The sequence below is a fragment of the Athene noctua genome, chromosome 1 (genome assembly GCF_965140245.1).
Source record: "Athene noctua chromosome 1, bAthNoc1.hap1.1, whole genome shotgun sequence".
In the NCBI taxonomy this organism is placed as follows: domain Eukaryota; kingdom Metazoa; phylum Chordata; class Aves; order Strigiformes; family Strigidae; genus Athene; species Athene noctua.
In genome coordinates, this window is record NC_134037.1 from 104,711,466 (window position 1) to 104,736,528 (window position 25,063).

General features: G+C 38.4%; 1 protein-coding gene across 3 annotated transcripts in view; it reads right to left on the reverse strand.

The window, feature by feature from the left end:
* The window catches only part of PTPN14 (protein tyrosine phosphatase non-receptor type 14), a 123,044-nt gene that overhangs the window by 26,877 nt on the left and 71,104 nt on the right, over positions 1 to 25,063 (reverse strand). For 2 of the 3 annotated variants that reach the window (XM_074897206.1, XM_074897205.1), the window contains exons 4-12: positions 17,540 to 17,637; positions 15,344 to 15,411; positions 12,410 to 12,480; positions 10,584 to 10,671; positions 8,763 to 8,851; positions 7,052 to 7,139; positions 6,219 to 6,301; positions 3,834 to 3,891; positions 356 to 434 (exon numbers count right to left, since the gene is read on the reverse strand). In XM_074897206.1, coding sequence (XP_074753307.1) covers positions 356 to 434; positions 3,834 to 3,891; positions 6,219 to 6,301; positions 7,052 to 7,139; positions 8,763 to 8,851; positions 10,584 to 10,671; positions 12,410 to 12,480; positions 15,344 to 15,411; positions 17,540 to 17,637 — 722 coding nt within the window. Of the gene's footprint in view, positions 1 to 355; positions 435 to 3,833; positions 3,892 to 6,218; positions 6,302 to 7,051; positions 7,140 to 8,762; positions 8,852 to 10,583; positions 10,672 to 12,409; positions 12,481 to 15,343; positions 15,412 to 16,977; positions 17,023 to 17,539; positions 17,638 to 25,063 lie in introns of those variants that run through there. The other variant, XM_074897207.1, reaches the window with a different exon arrangement.

Here is a 25,063-nt window from a genome sequence, read left to right on the forward strand (position 1 = left end):
CTCCTAGAGTAAAAGGTATTTGCTCTTTTTTCCCCTCACTGGCCTCAGCTGGCACTGCCTTTGAGTACAGCCATCATACTTCCTTCAGAAATTATTTTTTCAGCTCACTGAACTGGAATACCAAGTTTAAGGTCCATATAATAATGCGCAGACATTTTGGAAAAATTGGAAAACTGAAATTGGACTTTAAACAGAAGACTTACTGCAACATTAACTATAAAACTGCTATCTCTCCTCCAGTAGCAGCTCCCGTTAGACCACGATGGCTTTAGAAATCTAGACATACTGGTTAGGAGCTTCTTTGCATACACATAAAATTGAAGTCCATTAAAGGAAAAATATATGCTCTAAGTACCTTGTGAATTATGTGTTTCAGTGTAGTGTTCTCCACACTGGACATGCATAGGAGGCAGTATAAATGGATGTTGTCTTGGCTGAAATAAAAGCACAAGTAAAAAAAAGCATTAGGAACTTTGTTTGTTACAATTTTTGCAGCTGAAGCAGGAAAAATGGTTCTATGCCCTTTCCACTGAATTCTGCTCTTTATTACCCCGCCAAAGACACATGGTTTGGCATTTCTTTATAGAACAGAGAATAATATTTCGTAAATTGTTCGCTAAATTTTGTTAAGAGTCCAAAGCTGACCGGTTTAGACTCCTTTAAGCTCAACCACTTTAGAAAACACTACCCAGACTCCCAGCTCACTTAGAACTTTTCAAACATTTATTAAAAGCTCTTGCCCTTGAAGAATTAATACAAAACAAAACAAACACCTAATCAGGACAAAAGCAGGAGACAGAACATATTCAAGAACCTAGAACTGCAATAAAACAAGCAATAGGAGCACATATGGACTTAAAATAACTCTGCAAATTACATATTGTTTTCCCTAGATAATGAATTGAGGCCCTCCAACAATCTGCACTGCAACAAGCTTTTTAACACAAGAATCACAGGGAGCAAATCAGCATTAAATCAGCAGGATCATTTGCAGCAAAAGAAATCACAGCTGATGCCATATTCACCAGCTTTGTCCATTGGTAAATGGATGTGTTTTGCAGTCACATTTTACCACCTGCACTGTAATGTCCTGTCTGGTGTCACTAAGCAAAGTTTATGAAAACATACTTTGATATACAAAGTAAGCAGAAAGAGAAGTAAGGCACTCCTGTCTCACAAATATGTCTTCCTTAAACCAGAATAAGGGCTTTTCATCTAGGCTGATTCAAGTAGTTCAAACTATTAAGGAATACTGTGGATGCCCAAGGCAAAAAAGAACAAGAAACACCAAATAATTTACCTCTGCATGCACATGCACAAAATGAGCACCACAAGCTATATGGAAGAGGGGGGTTAGGGAAGGGGTTAAATTCACATTTTCTGTGTAAATGGGGAGAAGGAATGAGAATCAAAGAAACTGAGAAAACACATGAATTCTTGCATACAAAATTGCTGTGTTAAGCCATAGCTGGAAGATGACAGGAAATATTTCTGCTGCAACTTCCACGGGTATAAAACCCTACTCTCACCAAACAATCTGGGCAAAGGAGCCTGCTGCTGGCAACCCAAGTAGCAGAGCTTAGTCTGGAACAAACCAAGATGTTGGAAAGCCTAACAAAAGGCGGGTGGAGGAAAAACACAAGGGAGAAGTGACTTCTACTGGGAATGTATAGAACTGGAGCAGACAGTTTTCTTTGTGATATATGTTATGGAAGGTATCTGCAAGGAATTTTTGGGGGGTTTTTTTGAAGACCCATCTGCCTCTTCTGAAGAAACAGTAGAACCTTAAGCTCTGCAGAACATCAATATCTAAATTAAAGGATCACTTGGATTTTTTTCTTTTTTTTTTTTTATTTAGTCATCTAATTAAACATATCATCATATTAAGATCTTCTACACTGAGGAGGTTTTGCTGGAAAACCAGCATCATTGGGTGGCCTGACAGGAAAAAGAAACAGCATAAAATGGATTTAAAGTACTAGTTAATAAAATACAGGTTCACCACAATGCCAAAACCATATAAAAGGTCTTAATCTGAAAGTAAAGAACATGATCCTCAGTGAAGTGGCAGAGCCTCACCCCAAAGATTCCACTTCCCATTTATGCCTGCTGATTTATTACCATACAAGACAAATGAATAGGTAGGTGTATAAAGGTATGTACAGTGCAGACAACAGTCAGGAGGGCTTTTTTTTTTTCTTCTCCCCAAAGAGAACTGTTCCAACAAGTTAACAAAACAATTATGAAAAAAGCAGTTGAAAGTTCAAGGTGAATAGTTAGCAGCCCTGTTCACTTTTTAATTGATGAGCATGCATTCTTCCTCTTGATCTTCGTCAGACTCTGTTTTATTTTTAAATTTGTTGCATGCTTCTGTTCAAAACAGAGAAGCAGCAGGATTTAGTTTTCCTTTGAAAAAGTAGACATCTGTTCTCCATATCTAATATAGAAGGTAGCTCTCTCTTTCCCCTTGTGATATATTTGAGACCATGGCATAAGAATGCAAAGCAAGTTTCATTCCTTCATGTTCAGTTTTTCATAGTCATCTCCATGGATCAAACTAGTAGATACCAAAAATACTGTAAATATGCCTGTCTAAATAATACACAGCCTGTGTGTTGCATCGTGACACCTTAGAAACATGCTAAGAATGAAAGGATAAAGGATTCCAGAGTCAGCTACAACAGCTTTCCTGCCAGCAGCTGGGAAACACAGAATCACAGAATCAACTAGGTTGGAAAGGACCTTGAAGATCATCTAGTCCAACCATTAACCTTAGCACTGACGATTCTAGAATGCAACTTTTAGATCTAATAAACCATATATAAGCACACAGAAAAATAGCCTATGCTAAAATCTGCAAAGATACAAGTTATCCTAATATCAGTACCTGCTTAAGCTTAATTTCGGAACACTTTGACAAGCTATAACCACACCATGGGGATACCTCAAGAAAACACTCCTGGACACATTGTCTTTCTGCCATGAAGCGATAGGCTAATGGAGTTATCACTCTGGGAAGGTCTACAAAGCAGTTATAACCTGTATCATGCATGAAAATTGGCAACCCGCACACAGATAATATTGCCCCCTGTCTAAAGAATCAGCAGTGCTGTTGCTACTCTTATTTAACAGATTCTGAATTACTGTAAGAAATATTGACATACTATATGTTAAAACTGGATGCAAAGAAGCATCCTTAGAACTGACCAGGGTGAAAAAGACTCCCACGGACTTCAGGAAAAAGTTGTCCAGTTTTGTCAGATTTATAGTATTTATGGAGATTAGTTAAATGGAAATAAACAGAATTTAAGAAAAACTCCGAATCACAATCCTATACTGATTATAATAGTTTTACTTAAAATCCCAGTAACTTCACACAGAAAATAGGCTCTCAATCCAAGAAGCTGTTAAATTGTGAGTAGACTTTATATAAAAACATGATGAATGGAAGAAATGTGAAATAAGAAGCTGTAAAATTATGTAATGACTAGTTTTTGATGTATACAGCACAAGACACTTCAAATTCTTTCTAGAGGATTATTTTCTCTACATATGGAAATAACCTCAATCCAGTAGAAAAGATGCTCACTTTCTGCAGGGCAAATAAAAATAAAATGCCTTGAAGACTGTAATTTTTAATACTCAGTGTGATATTATCCAGTTAAATTAATCAACCTGGGCAGCCACACCCTTGAAACTCATTCCAATCATATTGCCTACAAGAAATGAGTTAATGCGCTTATTTGAAATTTAGAAAGTATTCCATCTTACACAATGCCCCATCCCTTCGGAAATGGTACAGACATTCTTAAAGACCCCACCGTGGCACATACCAAGGATGACCTACTCCAAGTGGGCCGTCGTCGGATAGGGGGAGGAGAACTTGACTGTCTGTGGAAGAAAAAGTAAAGAGAAATACTAGAAACTACAATATTTAAATTCTGATTCAAGAATGAATGGGAAAAACAAGAGATGAAGTATCTGTAAGTATTGCTCATTAATGAGATTTTTAAAAAATATGAATAAATGAAAATAATTCATGTTCTTTTCTAAACACAGGAAGTATTCCAGTTCCAAAATATACATGCCTTTTGTTTATTATCCTATTTGGCTTACTTGGAAACACAAGAAAGAAAAGCTCTGGTTTAAAAAAATGAATCAAACAAACAAGCCTCTTAAGCAATAAAAACTGAACATAGCACAAAGGCACAGTCTCAGGTGACTTAAGGTGAACATTAAAACAACGACAATTTTATGAATTTCATAGCAATCACTCCAAAGCAATGTGCACAGATCTGGAGAGAAAAAAAAAAAGGCAACTGTTAGATAATACTAGCAGAGCACATACAGTGTTAGAGTAGCCAGGTGCAGTGGAAGGAACAAGGAGTATAGGAAGAAAAAAAAAAATGACGAAGGGAAAGAAACAAGTTGAAGGAGGCAGAAATATAGTGCTTACGTGAAGAGAGGAAAGGTAGAATTTGTCCTCTTACAGTTTCTGATCTGGTGAATGATGTTATGTGCGATTAGAGGAAATGCACACAGGAAAACAAACAACTATCATTTTAACACAGAGAGCAGGAAAATTATTTGGCTAGAAAACACACATTGGCATACGCTGTCATCAATATCTGTGGCTCTAACACAGAAGCCGATACTACATGAAACTTGGTAAGGAGAGCAGTTCTAATAGCAATAAAACATTTAAACTCTGGTTATTTCACTCAGCAATCTCATGACATTCCCTACCTTCCTTAGTCCAAATATCTGTAAGTTGTATATGAAGCTGCTACACACACCCCGTTCATGGTACCCACATACTTATGGCTCAGTGTTTAGAAATCAACACGATCAAAAGCTATTGCTTCTGCAGTCTGGATTATGAACGGTAACAGAACAGTCCTCTCTGTTGACCCCAATATACAGCTTTAAAGCTTGGAAATATTCCAAGATGACAGACTATGGTATTTTGTTTTATTTCTTGACTGTCACAGCAGAGACAATGAAGAGCTTCATTTGAACTCAATTCCTCTGAAACCATTAGAATTAAATTTAGCATTGGACTACTGAAATGAATTATATGCTACTAAGAAAGGTCTTTTCTGATCTTCCACTCACCTCCCAAGAACGGTAAGCACCATCTGAAATCTAATCAACATCTCTTTTTCTGCAAGTGAAAGGATCACACTACACAGTTCACCTCACTGGTCTCTCCAATAGTCTAACTCACCGTATGTTAATATAATGTGTGCATACATAATATTAGAAAGCTAGACCTTCCAATCTTTCCTTCGTCATTTTGGCTTTATTTTCAAACAGATGGCATTACCCAGCCAAACAGATGGGATGTCCAGCTTTAACTAGAGCTGTTGATAGAGATGTGACTTCTTCATATCTTTTCAACTAACTAAGCTGATAAGTTTTGCAAGGAATTGATTTCATTGCTACACAAGCACAGCACATCAAGAAAATTTCTCAAAACTCTAAACTTTTGAAAGCTAAATTTATCTCAAACTTTAATTGCTGCATGCTTGTATAAATGAAACATCCTCAGCTAACAGACTTCTGACTTACAACTAAAGCCTCATTAATTCTTCCTTCAGTTTGGATGAATCCACCTGTGAGAGGACTAGCTCAAGGCCAGCTCCTTAGTAAGTGCTCAAAGTAGAGCCTAAAGGAGATTTCAAGTTCAAAGTTACAGTCTCTGCTGCATTGTGCTAGTATGGCTATGCAGATTAACGTTCCCAAGTGTCCTCACTTGTCTGGCACACAGAAGCAGATAAATTATACTGCCCAAATTAGAAGATGACAACCTATGTTTTCCACCGACCTTAGCTGCATCTTCAGCTAGGGTAGTGCATCTTCAAAATGCTACTGTATTTCACATTTTGACACGTTAACATATGTCACCTTTCACTCCAGTTTATACTAATACTCTGCGTTATGAACAGCAGAGACCAAGGGCTTCAATTCAAGACTGTTAGGCTTGGTTTGACTGACTGGTTGCTTGGGGAGCATCAAGCCTCACAAGGCTCAGAATGAAATTTCATTCTCAACTGCCTGTTCTTGCTGGTGGTGAAAACAAAACAAGAAAAAAAGGGAAAAGGGAAAGTATAACTGACACAAGTGACTAGAAAAAACAAACAAAACCAGACATGCCAAAACTCGGATCAATTCCAAAGCAGGGTGTCAGAAAACAACTCTGAAGAAACAGTACTCACTCTGTGCAGATTTTGTTCTGTTTGTAAAACTTGTGTCTTGCTGCAAACAGCCGTGAAATATATTTGGCATTTTCAAGATCATCCTTTAAACACAAGAAAAAATAGGAAAAAAAAAAAAAAAATATATATATATATATATATAAAATGATTCATGTGGTTATTCTTACCAAAAAGTAACAAAGAACAGTTTTAAAAATCCAGTTGCGGTAATGCTCGGTAAGGTCCATCATGTACAGAATCTGGCTGCCAAGAACATGTCTAGTGCCCTCAAGAGCATTCAAGACATTGAATTACTGAAATACAGTGGCATGCCTTTACATGCTGCCACTTCACTGCTAAGTCACAGTAGGAGGGGAGGAGGGACAACAAAAAAAATAAAATGGCTCAAGTTTGTTGGTCCAGTTTCTATACTGGCCTTGGTTCAGGGAGATGTGAAGTGATTTTAAATAGCACGGAACAGCACTGCAGCCCTCTGAGTTCCCATATGTGCACACATGGTATCTTATGCTCAGTTTCTACAACTGCTTATGCTGCTATATTTATGCCAGCATGAAAGACAGAGGTGGCACTGTGGATGTTTCATCAAACAAGCACTTCAGTTTTTTGCAGACTTCCCAGCATAGTATACTTTGAGATGCTTGGAAGAGAATACAAATATTGGTAGCTAAATGAAGTTAATTTCACTCTCTGCATACAGTAAAGAGTGAATGGGTGTGGGGCGAGAGGGTGGGCAGGACTTATGGTGAGCGAGCCTTTTTGGGAAAGTGGAATTTGAAAGGTTTATTTTCTAGATAAGCAGCTTTCTTGATGACAGTGATTAGATTTTTTCTTACTGTGTGAAAGAGCACATTCTCTTCTTTATTGATCAACTCTAGAACAATCGAAGACTTGTTATGTGCTATATTTCCAATGTCATTCCACCTGTAGAGTAAAAAAATGCAGTAGAGTTTGCCAGCACATACATTCAAACATTTCACAAACACATTAAGAATCCCTTAGTCAACATGAGTCTTGTTTTATGTGAAAGCTTTTCAGTAGCTGTTTGGTGAAAAAACATGGTCAGAAAAATAAGGAAGTTATGCTCTGATTAAAGGAGAAACAGATATTCAGCTCTTAACCCAAAACAGCAGAGTTAAAAGCTCTCTTTAAAAACAGCAATTTGAAGACTTGTAATAGAAGATACATTGAAAATACATTAATGAAATATTTTACTGAATTGTGGCAAGTTTGAACTGAAATTTTAGCCATGATATAGAAATTTAAAAAAAATTTTTAGTAGTGCCATTCCTTTCCACATGCTGGTTCCAACTTTCCTCCACCGACGATTCTTTCCTGAAGAAGGTTAAGTTGACAACATTGTTATGTAGGCAATGCATACCATGTTAATACTCTGGTTTTATGTTTGCCATCCTTTTTTTTTTTTTTTCACCAAGTAATTGTCAGGTTACCCAAGATCAGAGTTATAATCTTCTTTCAAATAGCTGACAGACATTTGCGTACATTGCATGCAATCCATGAGGATGGAAAGGACTTGTTTGTTCTGTTTGCAGCATGCATTCCTCTTCATGTCATGGCAGGATGCTTGAAGTGCATATTTCCAAACAGTAAGTATCCCAGCACCAACTATCATTTCTACATGTAAAGAAACTTCTTGCTTTTGTCATCTGGTGCAGTTAAAGCATTATTTAATTCCTTCTCAACATTAAATATGCAAAACATCAGCTATATGGAAAAGGGAGCTCTAACATTTTTGAAGATGACCACTGAAAGCCCTTTTAAGGCAAAAAACCCCAACATTCCAGCCGATACAAGTCTTAGCTACTGACTAAAAATTAGTGCACCTCATAAACCACAATTTTTTGGCTGCACAAATGTTCATATTCTAATAACAGGGACTAATAAAAATCCACTTCAGGTTAACACTAACGTTAACAGAAATACCCTCCAGAACAGCAGCAAAGAAGAATGAGTGAAACCCTAGCCTTCCTAGAATCATGGAGATTTCTAGCAACATTTTCATACAGAACAAACTTTTGTAACAAAACCCATGAAAGAAAGTTAATGGAAAGGCTTAAGTGATTCTTAATAACCAAAATAAACAAACAGAACAACAAACAAGTGACACAGCCAGGAGTTTCAAAATTACAGAATGAGAAAATTCAGCTTTCTTTAGTGGGGCACCTAAACATGGCAACCAGATTTTCAGAAATGTTGAGTGTCTAGGCTGTCAACTGTGGGGTTTAACATGTGCATGCAGAAGCATCAGAGAAGCAGACATAAAGGCAAGAAAAGGGATCAAAGCCTTGTAGCAGAACAAGATACATGACAGACAGCTACGTCTTTCTTGCCATCAAACCCATTCATGGTCATCAGAAAATATTCTTTATCACATCTCTTACAGCCAAGAGGCCAATCCTGAAAACTGCAAGGTGACTACTACTTTGTTAGATTGGCACTGTTGAAGTCACATATGTAGGGAAAAAACCCCACACATGGAGTTCTGAAAAAAGATTCGCTTTAAGTACAGAAGACCCTAGTATTTACCTATAAATCACAGTTGTCCTTCCAATTCTGTTTTTTATGAAGATTCCCATGAAAAAAATTCCGAGGTGTATGTCATTTCCATGATTATCCTGCAGATAAAGGAACACATATTTACTTTAATAAAGTGTCCAATACATGCATATGAATGCATGCTGAACTACCAAACAGAAGCCCTTCCTCAGGATGAACGTAGGACTAACCCTTGACTAACCTGTATTTTGCTGCTTGATTGGACTCCAATTTTCATTATTTCAAAGCTGTTAACCCATAACTGGATTCATTCTGTTGATTAGTGGGAACAGATGAAGGCTAAACAAGCCCAAAGTTCTCCTCTATCAAACAAACACGCACACCACAAACTGCATAATACCCCACATTCCCTATCATTGTGATACAGCTATCTAGAGCCCGTATAACTACCAAAAGCAACAGTCCTCTTTCACACTCAGTATTCCTCCAGCCATCTGTTAAAACACAGAGATTTCAGAAAACCACACCTGGAGATGAAATCCCTCTCAAAAGCTATACCTTTCATGATTCCTCCTTCCAGTACTCCGTGTAGAAGTTCACAGCACATCAGCCTAAAAAGTACTTGTATCTCTATGTAGATACATTCTCCATTGTTTTTCAATTATTGGGTTAAGTATGGTTAATGCCCCACACATCCACTGTTTTTACACTGTTTGTCATAAGTTCTACTGGTTTTATGCCTACCCATGTGTCCTTCTGGGCTCCTGTTTGAAAACCGTGTCTCCTGTTTCATTTTGCACTCAACTATTTTCTTAAAAATAATTTTTATCTTCTGCTACAAAACCTTAATGCTATTGACAAAGAGGTTTTTCTACATTTATCAACAAAAACAACTCCCCCTCAGATGCATATATAGTAATTGATTCACACTTCAAAGTGGTAAATAAAAATGATGCTAGCACAAAGAATGCGGTTAAAAAGAATTGCTAGAAGAAAGGATACGAGAGAAGTTAATGCACTACGTGTGAGCAAATTCTACAAACCATCAGGTGTCCCTGCATTTTAATAGATCAGATTAGAGCTGTTCTCATGGCCTTGCTGTACTTGATCCCCAAAAGGGAACAATGGAGTATCTGCACCTGTTTCTACTAGTAAGTGTTAGGCCTTTTACAAACAAATGATGGATGCCAATTTTCAAGCCCCAATCTATGCACTGCTTCTCAGTGCTGCTATATGCCAGCATTCTTCCACATATACTACAAGTCAGCAGAGGTCCTATAGCCGACACTCTTCAATTTACTCTGATTAGAGGATTACACATTCCTGTGCCTTGTCCCAGAGGCAGCTTTAGAAGGCAAAGATATTGGGAAAATATCCCAATATATATGTATATAATATATATATAATATCCCAAAATTTATGTGTATGTGTACACACACAAATATCTATACAGAAAGAAAAACATATTTCCAATAGCATTTTCTAACAGGAACAAAAGAGAAATCTTTCATTTTTCCCTTTGAATGCAGTTCTATTTGTCTACAGCCACTCTTCCTCAGGCAGTACTCAAAGAAAACCAAGGACCATCTCTGCTTCCAAAGTCAGCAGGCCCTAGCACATAACAATCTCTTCTGTGAACAGGATTTTGGTGGAAGAAAAGTAACACTACAGGTCTAAGATACCCTCATGCTGCAACATCCATTCAAACTAACAGCAGTCATTTCACCCTCCAGAACAGTGAAACAAGTCTTGCCTTTTTCAGACAAACATCACTTTCATGTGTTCCAAAGATCTCTGCAGACTTCTGCATCATTTGATTCAGTGGTTCCTTTATAACATACACTAACATACCTTCACAGGGAAAGTTTCCTGTCCAAACCCATCAAGGCGTTCCACTTCATTGATGTACATTAGCTCAGCCTCTGCTGCTGTAATGCCACTGCAATTAGAGTAACAAAAGGCAGCAAATGGTTCAATATTATACACACACAAAAAATACCAGTGAAGAAATGGGAGATTCACAAGCCACTTTAGAAGATGCTTTGGAGATGCTGCCTAGAAATGCACAACACAAAACTAACTTTCAACATTAGGATCATAATCAGCAAGGAGAAGAATTTTACTAAATGTTGCTAAGGTAGGGTACAAAGCACAGTTCAAATTACAGGAGGAACAAACTGAACTGATCATATTACTCAGTTTCTTCTGCACACATCAAATGTCTTCCAGGCTTTATTAAATCATCAGACCATTGCATCAGGTTGTGTCTAGTTTTGGATAGCGAATTTGAGCCATATGGGTCCTAATTTACATAAGTAGTATACATATCCATTGAAGTTTCTTAAAATGACTTAAAAGGAAAGACCTACATTCTCAAGTTGGCTGTTCAAAAACACAGGCACTAAATCCAAATGATGAGCAGATTCTCTTTCATAAGAGAGCTACCAGCTGAAAACTTTTATACACATGTCTACACATGCTCCTGTCACATAGCTCAGGAATTCAGACAGATTTCAGTTCTCAAAAGCAGGTTAGAATAGACTGCAGGTTGTTCCAAAAGAAAGCCACTATTAGTATTTCTGCTCTTTGCTCCTCCTTACCACAGCTTACAAACAGAAATATAGGAACCATACAAATACTTGGGAGAAAGAGGGAGAGAAAGGAGGTAGACTTGATCTATCTGCTGAAGTGAGGATAAATATTTGTTCTTTGTGTTGCAGAAATATCACTAAAGAGTCTGAGTTAACCAAGAACACATAAGCAGCCATGGCAGAGAGAACAGAACCAGGCCCGTTTATGGTCAGCTTGGATGCTAACCCTTTGGTTGCATTAAAGGCCCAAGCTTGCACTGAAACCAAGACTGAGAATGGCCTTAGATTTGTATTCATCCCTTTACAAGCATTTTCTGCCATATAACAAGGAGTGCTGCACCCTTTACAAGCATTTTCTGCCATATAACAAGGAGTGCTGCACCCTTCACATAATATTCCTATGGCATTTCAGGTAATAAAACTTTAAATGTAACAAAAAAATATTATTTCCAATGAAATATAGGCACTGCCATTTTTCTGAGAACAGTACTCTAGAGGTTTGAATACTTCCATGAACAAAACACCTAGGTAACACAAAGAAGCCCTGCTTACAAAGAAGGTATGTGTACTGAGGCACTAATACATACACTCATAGCTCCTTAACTAGTATCACCATATTGTAACTTTTCCACAAGACGACTTAACACTCAACTCCTGTTATTTTCATTTCCACTACACTGAGAGCATGTGTATCCCCCTCTCTCTTGAATGAGAAAAAATCCTCAGACAGACCCTCAGACCACCCTCAATCAAATCACAGGGTCTTTCATCATCAGGATTTAAATGAGACCATGAAGAGAAAGGAGTCTACAACATAGCACAAGTACTGTTACACATGCTTATTAAATCTTATGATACAAATGCTCATTTAGTTGGGATTAAGTTCCCTGGCCATTTTGTGTTCACAAGAGGCAGATAATCTTTTGTAAAAGACTAATTAAAAATCCAGCGAGACATAGCATAATAGTAACATGAAGATAGGCTAGTTTACCCTTGCCAGAAAAGCATGGGGAGGAAGGGAAGTACTAGGAGGATGATGACCAAAAAAAAAAAAAAGAAATCCAAACCTTAATATGTCAATCTCACCTGTGAGTTCGGTGCTCCTGAGCAACCTTCTGAGTCAGCTCCTCCAAGACAGCTTCATCCTGGGTCCAATCCTGTAAGAATATGAAGTAGTGTTGAAAACTAGTCATCCAAAGAGAGAGAGGACAAAATACAAGACAGGAATTATGGTGGCAGATGTTTTGGGATCATTTCCTGTTCACGGTCTTCCAGGTAGTTAGAGATAACATCACCAACTGCACTGAAAATTCAGAGCATGGAATGCTGAAAATGTGCAAGGAGAACATGAGCATCTGATTTTCTTTTTTACATATTTTTTGTGGAGAGTGAAAAGATACTGTTAAAAATAGGGGTAAGGTGCTTATTATTCCAAAATAGAGAACTGAGTACAGGCATGGATAAGGGATCTTTTCCTGGATAAGGACAAACTAAGTCTTTAAAAACACTTTAATCTACAGATTAATATATTCCTTTTAAAAACCACCCAAAATAATGCATAGACCATGAAAAATGAAGTAATGGGTATTTTCTGTCCTGCAGCCTGGCTGGTACCATGCTACCATGCTCCCTGGCTACCATGCAGGTACTCCCCCATGTTAAAAGGGATTGAAAGTTTTGCTGCCTCTTCAAATATGTAATAAAATATACTTAGTGCTTGCAAAACATTTCTGAGCAGAAAGTTTTATCTTTTGCAAATTTAATAATGTGTGGTGGAAACAATTCTGAAATAATAAAAGGAAGCCTGCTCATAAATTCAATGCTAAAAAAAAAAAAAAAAAAAGGAAGCTGAAAAACTTTCTTGCAAAACCTCAAAGTTCTTATTTTATTTAAAAAAGCCTTAAGGCTGCATGTAATATACTTAAATACGCTGCCTGTTTCTTGCTCAATGGGGCCCTCCCTCTGATATTTGCTTCTGCCACAAAAAAATGTGAAAGTGGTAGCGTGCTAATGAAAAATGGCATAGTACATGCCTATGCACAGCTACACACCTGTGGGGTGTACTGTGTACATAACTTTGTTCTTTTCACTGCTGAAGAAATGCCATTTGACACACATTGTAGCCTCACAAGATCAAACAGTACAAATGTAGCTGCCCCTCCCTCATCCACCAGCTCATTTCACTAATGAATTTATAGCTACATTCTCTTTGGAGGCTCTTTCTATGCTGAGATTCACTCAAATCCTCCCACTTGCTTCAGGACTAGTTTATAGCTGCAACACTTAGCAACTGACACTGAACTTCCAGTGAAATATTTACTATTATGTTATCCACTCCTCCCCAGAAGAGCAAAGACAATTAGTTAAAGAAATGTCTAGAGAAACAGTTGATTTAAGAGAAGGTTTCTGAAGACTGCAAGAAGCAGACACTTTGCAGATCTTCTTAAATTCAGCAGTAGTAGCATGGATGAAAGACAAGATACCCCAAAGCAAGCACATGCAAAACAGAAGACAGCTGACCACAACACCATGTAGGTAGACCACACCATGGACACAACACCATGTAGACTCAAAAATGGAAGTTCTCATTCTAGGAGATGGGCCCAAAGAGTAAAGTGCTGAACCACATAGAAATTAACCACCTGAAAGCTCATCTACAGGCATAAATCCTCCCCTAATAGTTTTCTGAATAGAAAAATATTATCAGGATATTGAAAGACCTTTGCAGAAGCTCAGTAATTTACAACATGACAGCTTGACAGCATGTTTCTCTGTCAATATCTGCAGCCATCTTCTTTCCTATTTAAGCTACTGTACACGACTTCATGAGCCATCAGCTATACACAGGATCATCAATTACTTATCAACAGATAAAGGCAGCCTACCAAAGAAATCTCTGCTCTGCTAGTCAGGCTAACAGAAGTTTCTTAGTGAAACATCAATACTGAAGCCACATTCTAGCTATACAAGACATTCAGATCTCTATGTATTCATTAATTCTCCTGCTTCCTGATGACATTCTTTTTCAGGTGGTATTGAACTCTGTCTCCTAGCTCAAAATCGCTCTTCCACTTCAAGACACTGTGCAGCTGGGACTTTTCTGGACTTGAGAATGGATATCTGCTGCCGTTCCTGTACAGAGAGTGCTGGTAAATGGGATTAAATGCTTCTGGAAGTGCCTTTATCAAGCCTTCAAATTACACCAAGATGAATCATTCTCCCTCTACCGCTCCACTAATTGCAGAGGGAAACCAGATGATTTAACTTTTAGGCAGCTACACTCAGGGCATGGGAACCCCAACCCACTTCCAAAATTTTTTCCAGTTAGAAAGAATTCCGTGATCTTTTACATTTGATGAAGCTTACACTCAAGACTCATGCTGACGGACTTGTTCATCTAAGATAAAGCCAGCCTTAACCTCAGCAGGCTTTTTTTAAATCCATCTTCCCAGACAGGCTCAATGTCATGGATTGCAAGTACTTGGCATTTGTCACCAGAGTTTCTAACATGACTAGTGACCTAAAGCACTTCCCTCAGCATTCAAGTTATTTGCTAGTTTCCAACGTAAATTTAAAACAATCCCTCAAGAACACTTTGAGAAGACCTGATTCATGCTTCACTTCTGTCTGATAGTCACTTGATGGAAATTCACATTCTCTTGAAGAAAGGCTTGATTTGTCCTGTGACACAACATTTACAAACACCAGCGGTCCTCATATCCCCTTGTTATGCCACTTTACTAATATTGCAGTAGTGCTAATACACACCTTTTTAAATAGCTGCAAATTGTTTTTTGATTCAAAGTAGTACTTTTCTTTTGTTGACACCTGTTCCTAGTGGAAGCTTAACAGAAACTGAAAAAAAGGCTAAATTTCCATAGCAGGTTTTGGGGAGCAAAGTTTATTTCCCCTATTAATAGTTCAGTGCTGGTGCTTTTAGTCTTTTATCAAAAGAGCCATCCCCAAGGCATGGAGAAATTATTCATAAAAGACCACAAAAAAGGGGGATAAGGAACTCACCATGGGAAATAAGACATATTCTCGGAGGAAATCATGAGATTCAAACTGATCATAGTCTCCAAAATCCGCTGGAAAAAACAACACAATTACTCATTTTAGCATTTCCACACATGTTAAGACCACATTCAACCTTTGCACAGATACTTAAATTTCAAGTGGGCGAGCTCTCTCTCAAGCCACAACCCAAGCACAAAGATTTCTGCTTGTACTTTAGCTTTTAACGTGGAGGTCTGAAAATAATAATGTTATTACCAGAGATCAAATAACAGCCAACAAGTAATCTCTCTCTTTTGATCCCCAATATTATGACCATTTGCAATGCTTAACCATCAGGAGTACATGAGTCTCTTTTTCTGTAGTCTTCATGAACTAGTATCACTGTCTAACAGGGCTGGGATGGCTCAGACTCTTGAAAACTTTTGCTTCTGTGATGTTTCCAACCCTGACCAGGGAAAAAAATTTAACCTACTTCTGCTACAATTCTACACAATTGCATAAAAGATGCTTAATTTGACAGCCTAGAAGGTTAAATCCACTAGCCAATTCTATTAAAAATTGTCAACAGCAACCAGGGTGGGGAGAGGCAGGGGGAAAGGTCTTATCCTTCTGCAGCCAATGTAACAGTACAGGCATTGTGTCAGTTTAACTGACTGGCCCACACCTTTCTACTTGCTTTTCTACTTTTTACACATCTTAGAGAGGTACTCATCTCCATGCTCATTCACTCATATGTTGGGCTGAGGATTCTTGTCTAAATGTCCTTGAAACTGTGGAGTTTTCAAAATGCTTCCTAAAGGCTAAAGTATGCTAAAAAAACCCCAACAAAGCCTATATTTATCTATCTGCTAAATACACAACAGCTTATATCAAAAGAATATCTTGCCAGGAGGTTTTTATTTTATATTAATTGAACTGGATCAAACGCCATCTACAAGATTCTCATATTATAGAAGTTGGAAATCCCCACCATAAATCACATTATCTAAACATTCTTTCAAAGCTTCTAGACAACTTCACATATTGCAGGATGCCAAAAATGCAGTTTCATTTTGTTTTCACCTCAGAGTTATGTTTTAACATAAACATAAAGAAATCAAAATGGACATGAAACAGAGTCTGTAAGTTTAAAAGAAATAAATATTTCAAATATCTTCAGTTACATCACATGCAAAGGCCAAAAGGAGTAATACAAGGTCAGGAATAAAGCAAACAAGATTAGGTGTAGCATTCTGATGAAATGGTCTTTGAAATATAATAGATTATGTAGTAAAATCCTAATAAAAATGATTACGTCAAACTGATTACAGAATTTCACACTGGAAAAACTTAATTTACTTAAGTTGCAAGATTCAGTATGAAATCTTATACATGTTTTGCTCTATTTCAAGATTTGACAGGAAACACGTTTTCTTCAACTTTTAAGCAAGAATGAAGATTCTAAAACAGAATTTCTACTGCCCCAAGAAAGATCCTATTAGCATTACTCTCCTTTAATTTTCAAGAATCAGAGCTTCATGTTTGCTATTTATGTATATACTTCACCCTTCCCTCTCATCAGAGGACATGCACAAGGCATGATTGCTGAAACTCTACCTTAGGTTCTCACAGTCAGTCGTGGATAGACTGAAACATACCTTCTCCAAATACAGGGCTTCTTCCTCCGCCCATATACATTAAATGATCCCACTGTTATTGATGTCCTTAGGAGGCTCAGAATAAAAATCACATTGTAAGAAGTAGTTTACTTTTAATTTATAACTCACATAACAATTATGGTCATGTGTTCTTTCAAACTTCAGATAGCACTATGCAGCAAAACGAGTTTTTAATTAAAGGCAAAATTAAAGCTGCTGCTATGCTCTTTGATGTAATTGCATTTCAAACCAGAGAACGTGAAGCAAATTCATTACTGCAAAGTACTCCGTGGTTGGGGTTGGAAGAAGTGGAGTTTTGTTCAGATTAACTTACATGGATTTTAGAAATAGTAAAGCTGAACACTGTGATGTGGTCCATCATTCCCTCCCTGAGGGTGTGACTGTTTCATCAACGGCAGTCCACCTATGCACTTTTAAATCAATAGAAAACCCAGCTGTCTTGAGTAGGAGTCATACAAGGCCTTAATTAGTGCCCAGTCAACATACAGACAAACAAAAAAAGCCAACACTGGAAAAAGGCTATCAGGTCACATCATCTTACCTTGCACTGCCAAACCAGCTAGTCGAATTCCCTGCTCAAATGAAGAAAGTAATTGGCCATCAAGAACATCTTTTTTCACTTGTAGGTAATACTGATATCTACAAACAAAAAGAGCACAAATTAGAACATTTATATGTTCGTATATTTTCTACAAAACAAAAGACAGCTGAAAGCAAGAAAAACTCACCACAAACAGGTCAGGCTGTTAAACAGCCGTCTGTACCTGGCTTCAGAAGTTCCACATTACCAAAACAAATCAATACAGTCCCTACATGTGAAACGCTTCCAGGTGGATGAAAAGGAAAATAAATAGTTCTAATTTGTGTTCCCTAGACCACACAGAAGAGGGACATCTGCTAGGATTACCTCCTCCATAAATTTTGTAGAAGTTACTGAAGACCGTGCAATCACCAATACAAAAAGAAGTTGTTTCATACTATTTCTATTGGTTTTGTCCCAGTGTCACCATTTTGGTAGAACAAACAATTTTAGCAATATACTTTGATCTACTGACATAACTTTAACATGGCCCATATGAAGGTCTTTTTAATTGGCATCTCTCATCTGTTAGGATGACTTAGACACACAAATCAAGGAAAACCAGCTTCTTATATCATGTACTTGCTGATCTGCAGTAACTAATCACAAGACAAACTATGTTAGTTTTAATGTCAGCAACAGAACTCACACATTTCACCTTACTTTTGCAATAAAGTCGATTCAGACAAACAAAAAGCTTGCGCCAAAAAGCTTAACACATTACTGTCCCCATCTGTGCATCCCTCCCATCCGCTGATCTGGACCAGACCCACACTGGAGATGGCCAAAGCAGCAGGGATATGTACCTGTCCCTCCAGCATATCAGGTTAAAGTCCAGTGAAGATGTCTTTGTTATGCAGTTGAGTTACAGCAATACAATGATCTCACGTCCATCAGCTTAAATTTTTGGTGCATATGTAACCTGTCCTAACTGAGATGAAAGAGAATTCCTTCTCGTGCAACTCCTCATCAGGTCTGAGCCCAAAGGCAGAGGTACTGCTCCAGTGTAGCCACAGTCCATGTGTGCACTCAGCCTCAAGTACCTAATCCCCAGACCTGCTGATAGCAACTGATGTGCCTGGGTGACCCGAGGTAGGAAATCCCAGCCAACAAGCCAACAAAGGGGTTTCTTAGGCTGTAACCTGACATGTCGGTCTGCCTGCAGCTGAACCAGATTATGAGGTTACTGCTCCCTTCAGCTGCACTCCTGCTCACTCCCCTACCACAAATGGCATCTGCTTAAAATGGAATGGATTTAAAGAATAATTGCTTGAGATAAACTGGGTTAGAAAGAATGGTACACAAGCATGCCAGCCAGTCTCAGACTGCAGCCTCTGCAAGGAAGACAGCAAAGAGAAAGACTGGGGGCAACAAACTCACTGAACTCAGCTGCAAGCAGCACAGCACATTTGACCTTACCTCTGGGAATAGCAAAGAAATTGTTCTGGTCTTGTTTTAGAGTGTAAGTCACCTTCCCAGTCCCAACAAGGAGAACTGCTGTAACATCACCCATGTCACAGGGACTGCACTGCCTTATCTATACTCGCAAATATTACCGTTTAATTCTATGTGGAGGCATTAGAAAATACCCATGTGCTTCAAAATCAGCATAACCCAAGACATGATTTCAGGGCTATTAATCAAATGCATCATTTTACATTTTTCTTCAGTTAACTTTTCCATCAGCTACGCGAGATGCAGTAACTTGCCACTAGACAGCACCAATGCTCTGACCAGACCCATACTCTCAAGGCAGCAGGGTGTTTACAGGCTACAAGCACTGCAGGGCAGAGAAATCCTCTCAGGGAAGGCCTGTGCACATATTCAGAGAAGTTCCTTTCAGAGTTTACAATTTTTACATGTGATTAAAAGGTAATTATTGGGTTATTGGTTTTAGGTTTCCTCTTCCCCTCTCTCCCCCCACCAACAGCAAAAGAACATTTTCAAACAGGAAAAATATAATCTCATTTAAAATGTTTAGATCTGGCTTTCACACAGCTTTATGAAGATTAAAACTTCAGGGGATTTTGAAATTTGATTGAAAGGGGCAGGGTAAAAAGCATACAGCTTCTCAGCTTGAGCCCTGTGCTTCAGTCCCAGATTTCATACTTGCTCGGTCCAGGAGACAAATTAGCTTGTTTCCACTTCTTCGCAACGACTAAATCCCAATTCTGAAAATACGCATGCTTTCATAAAAGCTTGACATAAGCTGCTTTATCAAGTATGAAGGTGAGCAAGGGTTTGCTCAATCTGGTCTTCAAGACCTGTAATCCCAAAGCAGGCTATTTATGTCAATGCTACAGATACATGTGTGAGTTACATATCCAAGTCTAACAGAAGTAAAATCCACACATGCCATAAGGTTAGAGCCATTGTTAAACACAAAGTTAAGATGTTACATGAAAGTCAAAACAACGTAAAAATCTTATCATAAAATGGAATCATAGAATGGTTTGGGTTGGAAGGGACCTTAAATATCATCTAATTCTAACTCCCCTGCCATGGGCAGGGACACCTTCCACTAGACCACGTTGCTCAAAGCCCCATCCAACTTGGCCTTGAACACTTCCAGGGAAAGGCCATCCACAAGCTCTCTGGGCAACCTGTTCCACCACCCTCACAGCAGAGAATTGCTTCCTTACATCTAATCTAAATCTGCCCTCTTACAATTTAAAACTGTTACCCCTTGTCCTATCACTACACCCCCAAGAGTCCCTCCCCATCTTTCCTGTCGCCCCCTTTAAGTACTGGAAGGCCACTATAAGGTCTCCCCAGAGCCTTCTCTTCTCCAGGCTGAACAACCCCAAATCTCTCAGCCTGTCCTCATAAGGGAGGTGCTCCAGCCCCCTTATCTCCATATCCCTGCTCTGGACCTGCTCAGGCAGGTCTATGGCCTTCTCATGTTCGGGGCCCCAGAGCTGGACACAGCACTGCAGGGGGGGTCTCACCAGAGCAGAGCAGAGGGGGAGAATCCTCTCCCTTGATCTGCTGGCCACATTTCTTGATGCAGTCCTGGATTCAGTTGGCTTTCTGGGCTGCAAGCACACATTGCTGAGTCATGTTGAGCTTCTCATCAACCAACACACCACATCCTTCTCCGCAGGGTTGCTCTCAATCCATTCATCCATCGCCCAGCCTGTATTTGCACATGGGATCACCCTGACCCATGTGCAGGACCTCGCACTTGGCCTTCATGAGGTTTGCACGGTCCCACCTCCCCAGCCTGTCCAGGTCCCTCTGGATGGCACATCCCTTCCCTCCAGCCTGTCGACTGCACCACACAGCTTGGTGTCATCAGCAAACTTGCTGAGGATGCGCTCAATCCCACTGTCTATGTCACCAACAAAGGTGTTAAACAGCGCCGGTCCCAACACCAACCCCTGAGGAACACCACTTACAGTAACATCCGAGCTCTATAGAAGTCAAGAGTGTCACCAGCTTTAGTGGAGCCATGATTTCAACCACAGTGCCCACAAAACTACAGACAAACCATAGAAACTATTATTTAAGTAAGCATCATCAAAAATATGTCAATGCAATTGATACTGTAGTATCAAATACCACAATCAAGACTTTCAATAGAAACAGTGATATGGAGGTTTAGTTGCAACTTTAGTTGACAATATTTTAGAAAAATTGTTTTACCACAACAGTCAGCACCCATTAAGAAAAAGATGCCCATTTACAGGTGTTTCACCCTGATTGTCAGAAACATGTCACATTCAAAAATCTTAATAGGAATAATCTAAAATATTATGGTACAGCATTGTGTTTACTAACACTGCAGCAGAATAAAAGTTTAGAAATTTTATATAATACAGATTGACATGCAGTAAGACTTTAAATGGCATATATAATTAGCTCTCTGACATTAACTAGTATATCAATCAGGAAAAACCTCATGAACAAAGTTGTCACCTTTCCCAGACAAACCCACTGGAAAGCAATCAGCCACTATGGCTCTGATACTTTTTTCAATGGAAGTTGGCAAGACAAACTGAAGAAGATTCAGGAAGAAACATATGGTCTGTAACCAGATTCATCTTTACCCCTGGACTGAGAGTGACAAGGGTCAGCAAGCTAAGGTGTTCCCTGACATGTCCTTTCACTGTGGCCACATGAGGCCCAAAGTGGGACATCTCCTTTCACAAGGCACGAATTGGAGTGGCTAATCCCATTGTCAAAGGAGGAGAGGAGCACACCCTGGAGGAAGCTCTGCTAGAAGGCTCTAATAGCTCTTCGAGCCACAGAATCATGGCTGAGCCATGCTGCAAAACTGTGGTCAGGCTCTCTGCCCAGCCAATGGAGAAGAGAAATTGGCCCATATTCTCTCAAGTATTTGAGGCTCCTCCATCTGAAATTATGTTAAATGCTGTTATTATGTCACTATACTGCTCTTTGTTCACTTGGATTACAAAAGTGGATCTATAATTTGAGGGAAATCAAACATTTTTAAAATGATTCAGCTATAGGTTCACTGAGGAAAGTTGTTCCAGAACAGCAGATAAAAACATGAATTTCATAAGCCTCCTATTAGGTGGTTTAGTTGAGAAAGCATATGGAAACTGAACAAAAGAGAAGTTTGCAGTCTGACTCCCCAAATAATAAAAGGCAAGAAATTAAAAATTAAGACTTCCAAAGCTTTAATCACAGAGCTGTTCTGGTGTACTAGGGGAGTCCAGGGCAGAAGAGACAACAGCATAGCCAAGTGGGCTGAGCGCTGAAATCTCTCACCTTTGCTCATTTTGGGTTAAACATTTTTAGCAGAGCCATTTTGTATTCAATATAATAAAGGCTACTACAGTTTGCCAGCCTGTAGCTAATTCCAAGGGGAATGGGAGTGGACAACAAGTCTGAACAAAGCCATAATTATAAAGATATAATTTCCCACAACTCCTTTTAGCCAACACAGAAAACATTAAAAGTATATTTGCATCTATTGCACCAAAAACGCAACTTTCTATACAGTAAATAAGCTGCAATGGGACAACTATGAGACAGTATCTGAACACCAGAATCAACATCTGCATTTTAGCCATCCATACTACATCAGAGGAAAAAAACCCAAACAAATAGTATTAGTAAGCAGGAGATAAGAGTACTGGTTTAACATTTAATTGCAACACCCAGAATTCAGGCTCAGCTACAGCTGTGTAAATGTAGAGAAACTCCATTTGCCCATACAATTCTGCAGAGACCTCCCAAGATCAGGATTCATGTTTGTTCTCCTGTCACTTCAAAAAAGAACATGGGTGTTTGTATAGTGTCACTGAATTCATTGTACCCTTCTATCTATCACCACTGTTATAACTGATATATATGCAGAAAACTCAATTTGCTGATTTTTGTTCTCTTCAACAACCAATGTTTCAGGTATCACAAGCCATGCAGAGCCTTGCCCGATCAATATTGGAATTGAGATCTTTGTAGAGAAATTAGAGGATGTTTGACAAAAGTAAGAATGTGGGTTAGTTCTGCAGAGTACACTGGTGCACTGCATCTTCACAGTTTTCCTACTAGTGACTTCCACAAAGAACCACAAGGCAAATATGTCAGTAATAATTACTCAATATTATTATCAGACCCAGTAGCCGCTAGGAAATGTACAAGAACAGTAGAAAAAAATACTTATTGCCCCAGGGATTTACAATCTAAGTATATAATTCTACGCATGCGTATGAAATATACGTTTACACAAAAAGGTGACAGGATCATCATAGTAAGGGTTAATACTGTTTGAATGCTGTACTGTGATCAGTCTGGATTTCTGGATTTTTGTTATTTTTCCCCAGTTTTACTTTTCTTCTTTCTACATCAGAGAAAGGAAGGGTTTGGAATATACACTTTATCTCTAGTGCAGGAGGAAACACTTTAAAAAAATTAAATCAGTGTGTTTTTCTGGAAATTTCAAGCTTTTATGAAAAAATACATTACAGTTTTAATACCAATACGTATTTACCTTCACTGATTCTGAAAATATACAAAGCACTACAAAACATGCATTAGTTACCCAAGAAGTACAATTCCTTTAAAATCGTTTCTAATGATGCAATTACTGGCATGACTAACTTTTTATAACTCATTAGGTGCCTTTTTGGCATCAAGCCTATCTATTGGATAACTGCATAGCTATGTAGTTTAACTTCTTTGGAGGAAAAGAGAACTTCACCATTTCTTATCTCTAAAATAAGAAATCTTTAAGACTCAAAGAAGAAACAGATTGGCCCACAAGTGGTTTAGCTCAAGACCTTCAGCTCTTTTCCAACTTCAAAAACAAAAATTGCAATTAGAGTACAATATGATCTTCTAAAATTAGGAACACAATAAAAAGCCTCATTGAATCACAACAACAATCCGACTCAACTCATTTGGGTTTATCTTAGTATGGCAATATACTTCTGAGCACAGACACTGTAGTGTACACTTATGCAATAATCTACCCACAGGGGAAGCAGTTTCTCCAGAACGGAGGCCTTTTATCATTTACTAGAATTATTTTAAGCATTAGCTTTGATATTGATATGTCTACTGTTCATCTCACACCTTAAAATCTGCCATGATCTTGTCTTTGATACTATTTAGCAGCAGGGTTCCACAGATACCTATATGCTATGTTTTAAAGAGAAACCCATTTTTTATTTTAAGCACAGGATCTTTCATATTTTCTCAGCCTTTGAGTTAGATGAGCCAATAACTTTGCTATTCAATGGGCAAAGGAATTAATTGATAATGACCAAAAGCTTATTTTTATTTATTTGTTACCTATTTCAGACAATCATAATACTATTTAACTCTTACTGGTTGCTTTTCTGAGAAAAAAAAAATGCTTTAAATAGTATTAATGATTATTAGTCTAACTTTATGAATAGAGTATATGAAGCACATGGCTGTTGAAGTTACTAGTGTAAACTTGGGCAAGAAACCAAGGCAGATTTGGGAGATCTAGGTTTTGTTCCCAAGTCTTAATCCAAAGTACTACTTACCGGATGCTGCTTATTTCACGTGTGTCACTAAATATACTGCAACAAAACTGACTGCAAGGACTGAATTTTATATGGCAAGAAAGGCAGGCAGACAAGACTGGTCTTTTCAGATACAACATTCAACATATTGGCAAAAATGGTGTTATGATTTCTGGGCTCAAGCATGCTGAAACACATTTTAGATGCAAGGATTCAGTCAGCACATCTTAATCCAAAGGTACTTTAAAAAAAAAAAGTTTATACATTGATGATGTCATTGTCAGTAACACACTGTGCTAAGGCCTTGTCTTTGCCATTGTGAAAAACTTAGACGGTGTTGATAAACAGAACATCTCCAGCTTGCTCCTTGGGAATTTCATCAGCTTCTCTCCCAGAAAAAGTCTGATGTTTCTCAGTACTAGACAATAGCGATTTATCTGGAATTTGTGGTAAAATATAAAGAGCAATGGCCGTGCTTTCACTACGAAAGGGTAATATTTTTGGAAGGGTATTATGCAGAACA